At 45.3% G+C, this 16,790-nt stretch overlaps 1 protein-coding gene across 4 annotated transcripts in view; it reads right to left on the bottom strand.

Moving 5' to 3' along the window:
- Window positions 1-16,790, bottom strand: part of LOC124711331 (zinc finger protein 271-like) — a 152,440-nt gene that overhangs the window by 70,067 nt on the left and 65,583 nt on the right. For all 4 annotated transcript variants that reach the window (XM_047241358.1, XM_047241357.1, XM_047241355.1 and 1 more), the window contains exons 7-8: window positions 16,305-16,510; window positions 8,390-8,533 (exon numbers count right to left, since the gene is read on the bottom strand). In XM_047241358.1, the coding sequence (XP_047097314.1) occupies window positions 8,390-8,533; window positions 16,305-16,510 (350 nt within the window). The remainder of the gene's footprint in view (window positions 1-8,389; window positions 8,534-16,304; window positions 16,511-16,790) is intronic.

The following is a 16,790-nucleotide window of genomic DNA, read 5'->3' on the forward strand; positions in this document are numbered from 1 at the left end:
TCAACTGCTGAGGTCATTAGCGCCCAGTCACTGGTGTTAGAGCACATGGAATCTAGTAAAACTCAAGGGGATGGGGGGGGGGGGACACCAGAAGGACCTGACAAAGATGCGGATAAAATGAGTAAAAAGGTTAGATGTCATTGGACAAACCAGTTAAAGTTATAAAACGCAGAATACGGGCAGCTGCTCGAGCGTCATCAGCTAAAACATCTGGTAAAGTAGATGGCAGGGACAGGACAACACGGAATTGACTAAAACGGGGGCACGACAATAAAACATGGCGCACTGTTAATGCCTGACCACAAGGGCACTGCGGGGCTGGGTCACCGGAGAGCAGGTAGCGGTGGCTAAACCGGCAATGCCCAATCCGCAACCTGGTCAGAAGGACCTCCTCTCGCCGAGATGGTCGGGAGGAGGTTGTCCAAGCAGTTGGGAGTGGTTTTACTGCCCGGAGCTTGTTTCCTTGGAGGGATGACCAAGCATCCCACCACAACGACACAAGCCTCTTAGATACATCCCCACGAACGTCAGATGACGGGACACAATGGGAGGCTGGCCGAGGCAGGAGGACTGCAGCCTTGGCTGCAGCATCCGCAGCCTCATTCCCAGGCACTCCTACATGTCCAGGAACCCACAGAAAGCTGACAGAACCACCATTATCAGCGAAAGAATGGAGGGACTGCTGTATCCGTTGAATCAAGGGATGGACCGGATAGGGAGCTCCAAGGCTCTGAAGAGCACTGAGTGAGTCAGAGCAAAGTACATACGATGAATGGCGGTGGCGGCGGGCATACTGAACGGCCTGATGGAGAGCAAAAAGCTCGGCCGTAAAGCTCGAACATTGGTCGAGGAGCAGGTATTTAAAGGTGGCGGGCCCGACGACAAAGGCACAGCCGACACCATCGTCAGTTTTGGAGCCATCGGTGTAAATAAAGGTGTGACCGGCAAGTCGAGCACGAAGTTCGACAAACCGTGAGCAATACACTGCAGCCGGAGTACCTTCCTTCGGGAGTGAGCTGAGGTCGAGATAAATCTGAACCGGAGCCTGGAGCCAAGGTGGTGTCGGGCTCTCACCCTCTCTGAAGGTGGTAGGGAGGGCAAAATCCAATTGTCGAAGCAGGCGACGGAAGCGGACTCCGGGGGGCAGCAGGGCAGACACATACAACCCGTACTGACGGTCGAGAGAATCGGCGAAGAAGGACTGGTAAGAGGGGTGGTCGGGCATAGACAACAGCCGGCAGGCATACCGACACAGCAGTACGTCGCGCCGGTAGGTCAATGGTAATTCGGCAGCTTCAGCATAAAGACTCTCGACAGGACTAGTGTAGAAGGCTCCGGTCGCAAGACGTATCCCCCGATGGTGGATGGAGTTGAGCCGGCGTAAGAGGGATGGCCGAGCGGACGAGTATACGAAGCTCCCATAATCCAGCTTCGATCGGACAATGGATCGATACAAGCGAAGCAGGACAGTGCGATCCGCTCCCCAAGATGAACCAATAAGAACTCTGAGGACATTAAGGGAACGAGTACAACGGGCCGCCAAATAAGAGACATGTGGAGACCAACACAGTTTCCTGTCCAACGTGAGCCCTAGAAACTTAGTTGTTTCCACGAATGGGAGAACAACGGGACCGAGATGTAAGAATGGCGGAAGGAACACTTTATATCGCCAAAAGTTGACACAAACGGTCTTCTCTTCAGAGAACCGGAAGCCATTTGCCACGCTCCATGAGTAGAGGCTGTCTAGACAACGCTGAAGGCAGCGCTCCAGGAGGCATGTTCTCCGGGCAATGCAGTAGATCGCGAAGTCATCGACAAAGAGAGAGCCTGAGACATTAGGTGGAATACAATCCATAATTGGATTGATCGCGATGGCAAAAAGGGCTACGCTCAAGACGGAGCCCTGAGGCACTCCGTTCTCCTGGAGGAACACATCGGACAATACGGAACCCACACGTACCCTAAACTTTAGATCCGTTAAAAAGGAATCAATAAAAAGGGGCAGGCGACCGCGTACGCCCCACCTGTGCATAGTGCAGAGGATACCTCCTCTTTAACAGGTATCATAAGCCTTCTCCAAGTCGAAGAACACGGCTACCGTTTGGCGCCTCTGCAAAAAGTTGTTCATGATGAATGTCGACAAGGTCACAAGGTGGTCAACAGCGGAGCGGTGGCGACGAAAGCCACATTGGACATTAGTAAGTAGTCGTCGAGATTCAAGAATCCAGACTAACCGAGCATTAACCATGCGCTCCATCACCTTACAGACACAGCTAGTAAGAGAAATGGGGCGGTAACTAGAAGGAAGGTGTCTATCCTTCCCGGGTTTGGGTATAGGAACAACGACGGCATCACGCCAACGCATGGGACCTGACCTTCGGTCCAGACGCGATTGTAGGTACAAAGAAGGAAGCTTTTGCCCGCCGGAGAAAGGTGTGCCAGCATCTGAACGTGAATGGCATCTGGCCCCGGAGCAGAGGATCGGGACAGTGCAAGCGCACGTTCGAGTTCCCGCATAGTAAAGGGGGCATTATAAGTTTCCAGATTCAGCGAGTGGAAGGAAGGTCGCTGAGCCTCTTCTGCCTCTTTCCTGGGAAGGAAGGCAGGGTGGTGATGGGCGGAGCTTGAAACCTCTGCGAAAAAGTGGCCAAAGGCATTGGAGACAGCCACAGGATCAACAAGGACCTCATTACCTGAGGTCAGGCCAGGTACCGAGGAGTGGGCCTTAATGCCCGACAGCCGGCGCAGGCCACCCCAAACGACAGAAGAGGGAGTTAAACTGTTAAAGGAGCTGGTGAAAGAGGCCCAACAAGCTGTTTTGCTGTCTTTGATGACTCTACGGCATTGCGCTCGGAGTCGTTTGTATTCAATACAATTCGCCAACGTAGGATGGCGGCGAAAGGTGCGTAAAGCACGTCGTCAAGCACGGATAGCGTCCCTACAAGCCTCGTTCCACCAGGGGATGGAAACGCGACGTGAAGAAGAGGTAGTACGAGGAATGGAACGTTCGGCAGCATTGATGATAACAGCCGTGAGGTATTCGACATGACTGTCACAACTGAGAAAATCGTGGTCCGGAAAGGTCGCCAGGGAGGAGTAAAGTCCCCAGTCAGCTTTCAGTATGTTCCAGCGTGAAGGACGTGGGGATGGGGTGTGGTGCAGGAGACGAACGACACAGGGGAAATGGTCGCTCGAATAGGTGTCAGAAAGGACATACCACTCGAACCGACGGGCAAGAGTGGTAGAACAGATCGAGAGGTCCAAGTGGGAGTAGGTATGAGTAGAGTCCGAGAGGAAAGTTGGGGCGCCGGTATTGAGGCAGACAAGATTGAGATGGTTGAAGACATCCGCCAAGAGTGAGCCTCTTTGACAGGATGCAGGAGAGCCCCTAGGGGATGATGGGCATTGAAGTCGTCAAACAATAAAAACGGCAGGGGAAGCTGAACAATCAGGTGCATCATGTCAGCCCGACTAACAGCAGATGACGGTGGAGTGTAGATGGTACAAACTGAAAAAGTAAAAGCAGAAAGAGTAATACGGACAGCTATTGCTTGGAGTGGGGTGGTCAATGGGATGGGATGGTAATAGACATCGTCCCGAACGAGCAACATGACCCCACCATGAGCTGGGATACCGTCCACAGGGGTGAGGTCATACCGCTCCGAGGTATAGTGGGTAAAGGCAATACGGTCAGTTGGGCGCAACTTGGTTTCCTGGAGACCAAGGACGAGCGGACAGTGCAGGCGGAGGAGCAGTTGTAATTCCTCCCGATTAGATCAAATACCTCGTATGTTCCAATGTAACAAGGCCATCGCTAGTCAAAAAGTTGGGGGAACGAGACGGGGGAAGGGCTGGTCACCTTGACGGCCACGGAGGGCCAGGTTGCGAGGGAACAACGCTACAACCGGCGGGAGGCGGATCTGGTTCCATCGAGTCGTCGCCAGCTGCGGCCGCTGTCCCTGGTTGTGTAGGAGGGGCAGCATCATTTGCCGACGAGAGGGCAGCTGAGCACCTGGCAGCAGAGCGTCCCGGCGAAACTGAGGACGGCCGGGAGCAGCGACTCACGGATGGAGCGTCAGACGAAACGCGACGGGGTGGAGAGGGGGATAGATATTTCTTCTTGGAGGCCTTCTTGGAAGGCCGAGGAGGCACAGGGATGGTGGGCTGGACCCGAAGAAGGTCCTCACGCGCAGGGTCCGTTTTGGAACGCCGGACCTCGAAAGCTGGGGTCGGGAACGTTTCCCCGATGGACGCCTGAGAAGAGGATCGCTTCTCAGGTGGCGGGGGGAGAGGAGGAGGAGGAAGGGTGGCCCCTGGGGCAGAGGGGGCAGGGGCCACGGGGGAGGAGGATTTGGAAGGGAGGGATTTGGGAGGCGGAGGCAGAGCCCCCTGATGGGCGGAGGAGGCGGAGGGGGGACAGGATAGGGGTGAGGATACCGCGGAAGGAGTGGACACAACTGAGGCAAACGAAGTGGTCAACGCCACGGGATGGAGGCGGTCATACTTCTTCCTGGCCTCAGAATAAGAGAGCCAATCCAAAGTTTTGAGTTCTTGTATCTTCTTCTCCTTCTGATATGCGGGCCAGTCTGAGGATCTAGGCGAGAGGACGCCAGGACAATTAATGCACCGAGGTGGTGGGGTGCATGTATGTTCCTCACGAAGAGGACGTCCACAATCGCCACAAAGGGGTTCAGCCTCACACCGTGACGACATGTGCCCGAAGCGCAAACACCGGAAACAGCGCATAGGAGGCGGGATGTAAGGTCGTACATCGCACCGGTAGCACATCACCTTTACCTTCTCCGGGAGAATGTCCCCCTCGAAGGCGAGGATAAAGGCCCCGGTGTCGATGCGACGGTCTTTGGGGCCGCGCTGGACTCGCCGGACGAAATGCACACCTCGGCGCTCCAGGTTGGCCCTGAGCTCCTCATCAGATTGTAGCAGGAGGTCACGAAGAAAAATAACCCCCTGCGTCCTATTTAGTGCCAGATGCGGGACAATGGACACTGGGATGTCCCCTAGGCGGTCGCACGTCTGGAGCGCCGCTGACTGTGTGGCGGAGGTGGTCATTATAAGAACGGACCCCGAACGCATCTTACTGAGAGCCTCGATTTCCCCGAAGATGTCCTCAATGTGCTGAACAAAGAACATGGGCTTGGAGGTAGCGAACGTCCCCCCATCGGTTCGAGAACAGACCAAATAGCGGGGGAAGCACTTCGCCCCAAGCCGGCGGGCCTGTCCCTCCTCCCAGGGAGTGGCCAAGGGGGAAAGGGCAGGAGAACCAGAACTAGAAACGGTACCTTTTCTTTTGAAGAACCAGAACTAGAAACGGTACCTTTTCTTTTGAAAGACTCGGCCGCAGAGCGACCTGATACGTGTTGACGTTTCATCTGCGAAACGTCCGCCCCGATACCACCCACTCCGACCAGGGGCTCTCCCCACGGGCGCCACCCAGCCGCAGCAAGGGCCACCTGGCAGGATGACCATTGCCGGGAGTCCTGATGCCCCAAGGAGACGGGCATCTACTCCTTGGCCGACGTGGGGAGGGTGCAGCTCAGGTATCGGCAGTACGATCCCTGTGTTGTCAGGGGGCTACAACCTAGAGGGTACATGACGACCCCACCACAACGGGCTGGCTACCGTGCTGGATTTCTGGTGCCATGGAAAGTCCATCATGATCGCTGGTGCAGATGGAGACGCACTATGGGCGTAACTTGGACAACGCATCAGGCGTTTAGGCCCAATTTGAGGAATAGTGGGTATGGTTACAACGCCGGTACAATGCTGAGTGCCAAGGTGCACTTAGGACCAGTGGTACACCACGTAAGGTGTCCTTCCCCAAAAGGCTTGTACTTCTGTAGAATTTTGAAAAATGGAGGTCAAACCCTAAGGGGGACCATCACATGGAAGGCCGAAACGGTTGGAACTCCTTTTAGTCGCCTCTTACGACAGGCAGGAATACCTCGGGCCTATTTTTACCCCGGACCCGCAGGGGGTGATTCGGATATCCCTTCACTCCATGAACGCGACCATTTCAGCCCTATTGTTTGCGATCCCGTTGGCGTTCCAAAACAGGATCATTGAGTTCATGTCAGCGTCTGTGTTTTGGGGCTGGTGTGGAGTATTATCCATGTAGTGGTGTGAAAAGTGGAGTGATAGTGGCTTGGATGCTAGTCCAGTTGAGCGAGCCCGACATGAAATGCATGAAGAGTTTTGTGATACACCCTATAATCTTCATAATCACTTCGGTGGCCTTGAGTCCGGGGAATAACGTCTCCATTATTCTCCAGAACGTTGAGATAGTTTTGGGTGTGTCTGCCTGTGAGTTGTTGGTCGTGCTGGCGGCCACTGGTGCTTGTGTTGGCGTCTGGTGAGGGCTGGCTTGTATGTCGACTGTTTGAGTGACAGTTGTGGGCGCCTGTGTGGTCTCTGTGGTGAGTGGGTGTGTTGTGTGGGCGCCTGTGTGGTCTCTGTGGTGAGTGGGTGTGTTGTGTGGGACGCCACACGATTATACAGGAACTCGAGACACTTTAACAATCCTTCCATCCTTACTCTGGGAAACTACGATCACAACCATAGGTGGAACCATAAGCGGCCAAAGACACTACTAGCTAGAGCATAACCACCTGTGGCAAGCTAAAATACACCAACAAGCGACAAATGTCGGCAAGCCCCTGCATATCAGCAACACTGACTGGAAATACCAGCTGCTATTAAAGCTGACCAACAGGCTACAGCAGGGAAACTGACAAGCTCGCCCACTGACGCACCAACAAATCGCCCACATCACCCTACACTGTGCATCTGATATATGAGTTATCGGACACACAATGATGATAAACCTAACTGTTGCAGGCTACTGACACTGACCGACAGTTCAACACCTTCACCCTGTGGCAGCCGCCGAGCAACAGCACCGCACAATGTCAAAGGTATTGACATGCATGATACCCACTATTAACAAAGCCTACCCTTGCACGACCTATGACAGGCAGCAAGACATCCGCTACTGGTCTTACCACCCAACCTAACTATCACAGAGTTTTTTTCCCTTGGCTCTTGCCTTGGCACTTTTATTCCTCTGCCCTTCAAACTGTTACCCTTCGCTCGACTTTCGACCCAATCTATCTCCAGAGGAGCACGTATCAATGGTTAACCTTAACCCGACGTACGCAAACATCTCAGTACCCACATCCTGTGACACCTCACTTTAGTGAAAACTAACCCTTATGCAGAGATGGCAGTAGACCTTTTGAGTTGGCCATCATGCCGGTGTGGGCATAGAGGGGGCCCACCTCTTGCGGGGGGAAAAAAAACCACATCCCACCTAGCCAGATTGCTGACTTCAGCTGCCAATAAAATGACTCACGCAAGCCAAGTCACCTCAAGTTTCCTATCACTTGCCCTGTTGTGACAAAATGTGTTATCAGGGATCAATGTTTTTATTCCCATACACTACAGAGTTTAAAGTTTCAAGCAATGGGTGTGCAAAATGTGGAAAAAGCATTTTCAGTGACAAATAAATTGGAAATGATATGGAAGTACAATGAAATCAAAAAACGGTCCAAAAATGAATTTGTGCTGTCACTTTGAACACATATTCAACATTGCTAATTATTGTAAGCAAATGGAAGGACCTTGAATAATAAATTGCTTGTGAAGGGGCAGTGAAATACCAGAAAGGAAAGGTCAGTGATACGAAGAAAAGACATTTTTAATTATTTACACCTAAGCTGCTAATTATTTATTGGTTGACAAGTTTCAGACTGCATATTTTCATAAGCCACATATTACAGAGAACAAAATTTAAGTAATTGGATGGATAAAAAAATGTACTTACAAAGCAAAGGAACGAGAACACACAAATAAAAGGTGTTATGGGTTGCTAGCTTTTGTTCTGGTAGAACGGCTGAACAGAAAGGAAGATGGATGGAGAAAATGGACTGGTGGTTTAGGAAATTGCGAGTTTCGCGAAAGTTGACCAGAGGAGATTTATCAGACAACTCTATACTTCTGCTTTTCAGTGACTTGTCTCTATTATTCACGAAATATTTACATTCTACCAGAACTTCCTAGCAGTCCTTAAATTTACTGCATGGTATGGTGAATCAAATCAGAATAAAGGCTGGTATTTACTACTGAATGAATTTTGAAATCACGGTGCAAACTTCTAGAATGGTTATTTTCAATCCCACTACATATTTGGTACACGCTACGTTGTTTCCAAAAAGTAAAGACAAAAGATACACAATGCTCTTACAATTCTATTTATGTTTTTCAGCAGCTGGTAAGTACAGTAAATTTGGTTGTTTGTACTGTATAAAAGGTAAGAGTATTTTGCAAACTGTAATGCCACAAACAGTTACAGAAATGGATTCATAATACTTACTTTCTTACAAAATTTACAATGAAAGTCTTTCTCCTTCACATGGATACTTTCATGGTGCTTGAGAAGAGCTGCGTATTTAAAGCTAGCTCCACACAATTTGCAGTAAAAACTTCTGACATGAGTGCCATCCTTCAACTTCAGAGCCTATAAATAAAAAACGGAATTCAGATTATATATTTTATATACATAGTAGTACTCTTACATAATTGCCAGAAAAGATTTCAAAGAAACATTTTTTTACACAAAGATAATGAAAAACAGAGGAAGATTCAATTCAGCTGTCACATACCTCTAACAAAAACAAAACATAAAACTTCTCGTAGCTATGGTTCACAGTCATGACATCATGGTCGCTTTCTAACTGTAAAATTATTTATTTGTTCAATTCGCTATAGCAATTTCAGTAATTGCACTTTAGCACATGTCAAAACCTAAGACAAGCCTGACATATATGTGTGCACATATGTGTATATACAGTGTGTCCCATTTATCTTGACCACCCTAAATAACTGTTTGTCCAGACACAAATTACAAAATGTTTCAAGCAAATGTTCTTTAGCCATCAGGGGGGACATCAATCAGCATGATTACCTCCGTTGTAGCTTTGTTTTTAACAAAGATACGAACAGCAGTATGATTTTTTTAAATTGCACACTGTATTTTTGATTTGGTAATTCGTTTCCTTTCATAAGACCTATTCAAAAATGTATCACAGTGTAACATTCACTGAAACACACCGTTATTAATTACATAACACAACAATGACGTTGATGCTCCCAGCGCTTAGTGCAGGTACTCAGAGCATTGGAACACATCCACGTGATGACGTTGACAGAGGACAAATGTAAACATAAGTAGAATGGACACCTGTCATTCCGTCAACCATCGTCAGTTGAAGAGTTGTGTGAGCAGAATGTACTCCAACGAAGAGGAGGTAGAAATGCTACACATCTATGGGGAATGTAAGTTAGCAGAACAGTAACAGCAATACTGTTTTCTTATGTACGTGTTCATTAGTACAGTAGTTTAGTCCTTTTAAATACAGTTGTGTAGAGTAGGCATGCAGTAAAGGCTGTCCTTCCTACAAACTGCATCGACATAATGTTTCTTTTATTGTTGTTGTTGAAGGTAGGCAAAATGCTATGCAGGCAGCGGAACTGTACAGAGAGCGAGCGATATCCTGACAAGAACCCACTTTCCCGACGGATGTCTTCTCGTCTTGTTGTGAGGCTTTGGGAAACAGGAAGTTTCAAACCACGACAACGCAATGGTTGTGGCACTCGCACAGATGAAGCTGCTGCAGTTGCTGTTCTCACTTCTGTTCCTATGAATCCACATGTGAGCACACGAGTATTTGACCATGAGATTGGCATTCCTGAAACCAGTATACATCGTATTCTTACACGTCACCGGTTCCACCCTTACCATGTACACCTACAGCAAGAATTGCAGGGGAATTACTTCCTGAATCGTGTACAGTTCTGTCAGTGGGCACAGCAGCAAATCCTCGCCAACCCGAACTACTTCTCCAGTGTTCTATTTACTGATGAATGTTCCTTCTCAAACAAAGGACAGGTAAATACAAGGAACATGCATTATTGGTCCAGCGACAACCCACGATGGCTTATACAGGTGGAACATCAGCGTCAATGTAGAGTTAACGTCTGGTGTGGGATGCTTGGCACTACAATCATTGACCCTTATTTCATCAATGGTGGTCTAAATGGCACAGCGTATTACAACTTCCTTAGACAAATTCTTCCTCCTCTTCTGGACGAAGTGCCGCTAAGAACCAGATGGCTTATGTGGTATCAACACGATGGATGTCCAGCACATAATGCCTTGCATGCACGTCGTGTTCTGAATTGGAGGTATCCTGCCAGATGGATTGGTTGATGTTCTACTCCCGGGTAATGGTACAGGAGAGTCAAAGTCAATTTTGTGTTATGTTTTTACTTTTTTACTTGGTTTTCATTTGTTTTCTGACAACTCTAGCAAGTGGACAAGTTTGTAATCCTGGACTCAAAGTCAATGTTGTCTTACGTAATTAATAACGTGATAGATTTTTGAATAGATCATTAGGAGAGGAAATGAATTAACGAATAAAAAATATAGGGTGCCATTTAAAAAAGTCATACCGCTGTTCATATCTTTGTAAAAAACAAAGCTACAACAAAGGTAATCATGCTGATTGATGTCCTCTGACAGCTAAAGAACATTTTCTTGAAACATTCTTTAATTTGCATCTGGACAGTCATTTAGGGTGGTCAAGATAAATGGGACACCCTGTATATATCTCTGAATGCTGACACACAAATATGTCAGACAATTTTTAGGCAAAATCAAGCAATGGAAAATTCTGAATGGAATAATGACAATATTATGAAAAGAATAGATTGCTGCTGACCACACAGAGGAGATGCTGAGTTGCAGACAGGCACAACAAAAAGACTGCAAAACACACAAACTTTCGAGCGAAATACCTTCTCCTAAAGTAGACAATACACGCACATTTATGGAAGCACAACTCTCATACACACGACCACTGTCTCAGTTGCTTGCATGAATATGTATTTGTGTTTTCTACTTTAGAAGAAGACCTTTTGGCCAACAACTTAAATGTACAGCAGACTTTTTATTGTGCCTGTCTACGACTCAACATCTCTTCTACATGGTGAGTAGCAATCTACCCTTTTCATAATATTATAGGCAATGTTTAGGTTTTGACATGTGCTAAAGCATAATTTTATTTCCATTAGGTAATGGCCACAAAGTCGAATTGCAATAGCGAACTGCAATAATAATAATAATAATAATAATAATAATAATAATAATAATAATAATTTCACAGTCAAAAGGAGATCTTTCACAAAACGGATTCTCCACTGCAATGTTGCACAATTTTTCTTTCAGATGCAACCACCTGCTGATACTGGGACGTGTTCATTCAATTGCAAAAGCAGCTAGCAGTTACTCACGCTCTCAAACTTTATACATATTTCATAAGAGCACTGAGAAAGAGGTATACTATAGTTGGAAGCTAAGTATTTAAATGCATGGAGCAGACACAAATAGCAAAAGTTGTGAGGGACCACCACTGTTCTACATAGTATCAGCAACATGACAAAAACAAATTCAGAATAAAGCACAAACATAATTAAAAAATCACTGCAATTCCCATATCACACAAACTGACACAGGCCTGCAACCCACAAAGTGAAGTGCCTAAAACTTTGTAATAAGCTACCTCAATCAGCTCAGTCCTCATCTTTTCAATGATTTTACGGTTAGATTTGTGATTAGTTATTTAACAGCCATTTTATTATGTAAAACATAAAATTTTCTATGCAGTTCTACATCAAGAACTCAATACCATACACAATTAGAGAACATCCAATCACATATCCAACTGGACAGCAGACTTCTTGTGGGTTAGAAATCAATATGAAGATATTTATGGATTTGACATGGGAAGCAACTGTCATATCGAATACGCTTTCGAGTGTTTCTAAACAGTGCTTCAAACTGCTTTAATAAATTAATCTCTTGCCACTAACCTTGAAATCCTATAAGTACAGAGAAAATGGAAGACACCCAATCCATAATGTCTCGTTAGTCATGTATGCTCTTGTGTTCCAAACAATTCTTCAACATACTTATCCTACACCTGTTAATTCTACTCATACCCCCATCTTTCCATTTTTATTTAGTATAACCTGTTCGCTGACTTCACTTGGATCTTTGTTTCTTAGATTCTTACCTGTTCTGTAATTACTTCTAATTTACCTAGCTTTTCCAGTGCTTTTTTCTCCTCACCCGATCAGCTAATCTCCTCCTCCTCATTACTCAACTTTCTATAAGGTGGTTGTTGTTACTGTTGCTGTTGCATGCGCACGCGCCCACACACACAGACACACACAGACACACACACACACACACACACACACACACACACACACACACCTCTAATCCTCCAAATACCCCCAAGAGCCAGCTACGAAGGGGTAGTAGCCCCCCCCCCCCCCAAACTCCCCATTAGGCAATATCATCCCAGAATGGAGTAACTGAACCATGTCTTTCGGTCAATTTTCAACTATCAACATGGGTCGTATCCCTATGCAAAATTCAGGTGCAAGACCCCCCCCCCCCCCCCCACTCCCCTTTTTCACTCACTCGGCACATCCTATTCAACTCCCATCATAGGCTTATCCTACCCCAGAGAAAGGGTCACCAGTGAAAACAGCCATGTCACATACAGTATAGCACAGTACCATTTTTGGTGCAATTTCTGCACAGCACTTTATGTGAGTGTGATCACCAACCAGCTGCCCACCAGAATGAATGACCACCACCAAAGTGTGGCCAAGAGCACATTTGACCACTCAATGGTGGAACACAGCGCTGAGCAAAACATTATTTGACTGCCTGCTTCACATCCTGTGACACTTGAATCCTTGCTGTCAGAACTTTGAAGAAGAAGAAGAAGAAAGAGGAGGAGGAGGAAAGAAAAAAAAGAGCCCCAGTTTTATCCGTTTCAGTGTCAATAGTTGAGTGTTTGGCTGGTAGAAAGCTTCCAGTCTTACATCTGTAGCCTGGCTGTTGTGTTTTGGTTGAGATAATTGCCACTAGAAATCATCTTTGCTGCATACAGCTTTTGACATTCAACAACTGAGTGTGTGCTTTCAGCCTCTGTCCTGTATTATTCAGCCAGTGCTTCCAAAAGTGGATGGCTATAGTGATCCTGAGCTTGAAACTGAATGTAGCAACTCAGAAACTGAAGAAGACATGATGTTCCTTCATTAGAGACAAAGTGATGACAGTTTGTCAGATGACTGACATGTGCTCACCACTGGCACCCCAACCTGCTCCAAAGTGATTTTAACATTCACATGGCTTGACTTCATATCACAAAGAAGCTAAAAAAAAAAGACTAAGTTTCAGGATACTTTAGTCAAAGTCCAATTAACAAGTACACTCAAAATTTTATCACCACATTGAGCGCAGAGCTGATTTCACTGGACTTTCCAACAAGGCATAGCATGTCGGCGACCACTTGATGGTTAACAAAGGTCAACAACTGTTACTGAATACAACAAGGGACAAACTGCTAGTGATCTTTTGGATCAAATGAGTGCATGTGGCAGTCCACTGAGAAATACAGTAGAACAGTAGCAAAAGTTTACATTCACTCTTGTTTTGAACATTGCCATTATAAATGCCTTATACACAGCCCAAGATGTCACAACAAAATGTCAAACACAGTATTTCAGAAACAGTTGGCAGCTGCACTCACATGCCATTCACTTGAAGAACTCTAGTAGTGACAATACAAAAAGAAGCAAACATCAGTTGTAAAATGAAGGAAAGTCACAAAGTGTGTAGATATGGTCCTGCATGTTACAAGACAAACACAAAAACATTCAGGTGCAATGCAGCTAGAAAATTGCTCACCTTTTGTACTATGCGCAAACATAAACCCTATATTGTATTGAAAGGTTTGATAAACTTCATTAAAAGTACAAAACTTGTTTATTAACCTTGAAACTGCCATTCCCATGCAATGATGTCATTCAGACGAAACCTGCACTGTCAGTCCCCACAGACTGACTTCGTCCAAATGAGAAGTACACTGTCTGGTTTGGGGAACGGACAGCATCCAAACAAAGAGAGCACTGTCATTCCCACAGGACTGATGGCATGCTTAACATGTTAATGGTGATCCTCAAACATTTGTAATGCATTATTTTGAGCTTTAAAAGTTATATTTATATGTCTATATGTGCACTGTCAGTAATCCTAGGTGAATAGAATCCCAGAAATAGTCCCCTCAGATGTCAAACACGTTATAGACAAGACAAAAAAAGGAACTGTTCCAGGCAGTGATGAACTCTCAGTCAATATTTTAAAGTTGATAGATGAGGAATCTATAAAGCATTCAGATAAAATATTTTCATCTTTGTAAGTCCATCTTTGTAGAAGATGATGGTTGGGACATTGGCTGGTCAATTTGAAGTAAACAGAAGTATACCTTTAGCTTACCTAAAGGAGATGGGACCTGGATAAACTGAAAGAACCAGAGGTTGTACAGAGTTTCAGGGAGAGCATAAGGGAACAATTGACAGAAATGAGGGAAAGAAATACAGTAGAAGAAGAATGGGTAGCTTTGAGGGATGAAATAGTGAAGGCAGCAGAGGATCAAATAGGTAAAAAGACGAGGGCTAGTAGAAACCCGTGGGTAACAGAAGAAATATTGAATTTAATTGATGAAAGGAGAAAATATAAAAATGCAGTAAATGAAGCAGACAAAAAGGAATACATACGTCTCAAAAATGATATCGACAGGAAGTGCAAAATGGCTAAGCAGGGATGGCTAGAGGACAAATGTAAGGATGTAGAGGCTTATCTCACTAGGGGTAAGATAGATACTGCCTACAGAAAATTAAAGAAACATTTGGAGAAAGGAGAACCACTTGCCAACGCTTTCGTTTGGTAGACGAAAGTGCTGGCATGTTGATAGACACTCAAACAAACACAAACATACACACAAAATTCAAGCTTTCGCAACCAACGGTTGTTTCATCAGGAAAGAGGGAAGGAGAGGGAAAGACGAAAGGATGTGGGTTTTAAGGGAGAGGGTAAGGAGTCATTCCAATCCCAGGAGCGGAAAGACTTACCTTAGGGGGAAAAAAGGACACACACACACACACACACACACACACACACACACACACACACACACACACACGGCAAAGATGTTGTTGAATGACAGGTGAGGTATGAGTGGCGGCCACTTGAAATTAGCGGAGGTTGATGCCTGGTGGGTAACGGTTGCCGCCACTCATACCTCACCTGTCATTCAACAACATCTTTGCCTCTGTACTTCCGCCTCGACTGACATCTCTGCCCAAACTCTTTGCCTTTACAAATGTCTGCTTGTGTCTGTGTACGTGCGGATGGATGTGTGTGTGAGTGCGCGCGAGTGTGTACCTGTCCTTTTTTCCTCCTAAGGTAAGTCTTTCCGCTCCCGGGATTGGAATGACTCCTAACCCTCTCCCTTAAAACCCACATCCTTTCGTCTTTCCCTCTCCTTCCCTCTTTCCTGATGAAGCAACCATGTGTTGCGAAAGCTTGAAGAGTGTGAGTGTGTGTGTGTGTGTGTGTGTGTGTGTGTGTGTGTGTGTGTGTGTGTGTTATTGTCTCTATCAACATACCAACACTTTCATTTGGTAAGTTACAGAATCTTTGTTTTTATATGTATATATATCAACAAAAAACAGACACAAATTTGGCAAAAAACAGATGCAAATTGTCAAAAATAGATGCAGATTTTGCCAAAAATAGATGCAGATTTTCTGGTCCCTAATAATACAGGATCTATTCCTATGCAGTCTCACGGTACTAAGTCCACAAACTGCAACCCCTTTGTATTTATTTGTATACTCTTATGACATGTTGTACAAATTAGTATGTATTTATATTTCTGCCTTGCCTTTACAAGCTGCTTAACAAAAATTTAATGAGATTGTCTTCTTTAGTCACTTCTGTACAACAAAGCATCCACAAGTGCATTAATGCTTCAATAAGAATGAAGGGCAAGAAAAAACAATATGGGGCAGTGCATGTTTAGCACAACTACCAGGATAAGATTCAATAGAAAACTGTATTCCAAACTACAGGTTTCGCCAAGACTAATTTTTAAATTATTTGCTACCTTTTTCCTTTAAGTTGTTTGGAGCAACGTGAATAAAGTATGAGAACAATTGCTCAATTCTTCCAAGTTAATAAAGAAATTTAGTAAGTTAAAAATCAAGAATTATACATTCTGCTATGATTTTCAAATATTTTGGTTAAAAGTACACTATTGAGCAGCCACAGTCCCAATAAAAATGAAGCATATTATAATATGATATCTTACTGAATATGCATCTTTGCCCATGCTGACGAGTTTGTCTTCATGGGAGTACCTCACATGTCGACGCATAACATTGTACGATTTAAAAGTTTTCGGGCATAAGCTGCAGCTGATATCTCTGCTTTCCTGATGAATTGTTTTATGCTGATGCATTCCATTTAACTGGCTAAATCTTCGACCACAGACGGAACATGGATATGGTTTTATGCCTGCAGAAGAAAAATGTAACAGACATAAAATATGCATATTTATTGAATTTAAGAATATGTAAACTAAAATTTTTATCAAAATATACTTCTGTACAGTAACCCATTTAGGCACAAATTGTATTAATACAAGTATTCTGTCATATTGTTACCATTCTTTAGACTGATTTGACACAAGTAGTTGAGGATTTTGGTAAGCAAACCTGTGGAGTCATTTATTATCTTCATTACAAAATGAAAAAAGATGTGAAACTGTCACTTTATAGTTCTTACTCACAGCTGC

This window comes from Schistocerca piceifrons, chromosome 8 (genome assembly GCF_021461385.2).
Source record: "Schistocerca piceifrons isolate TAMUIC-IGC-003096 chromosome 8, iqSchPice1.1, whole genome shotgun sequence".
NCBI lineage: Eukaryota > Metazoa > Arthropoda > Insecta > Orthoptera > Acrididae > Schistocerca > Schistocerca piceifrons.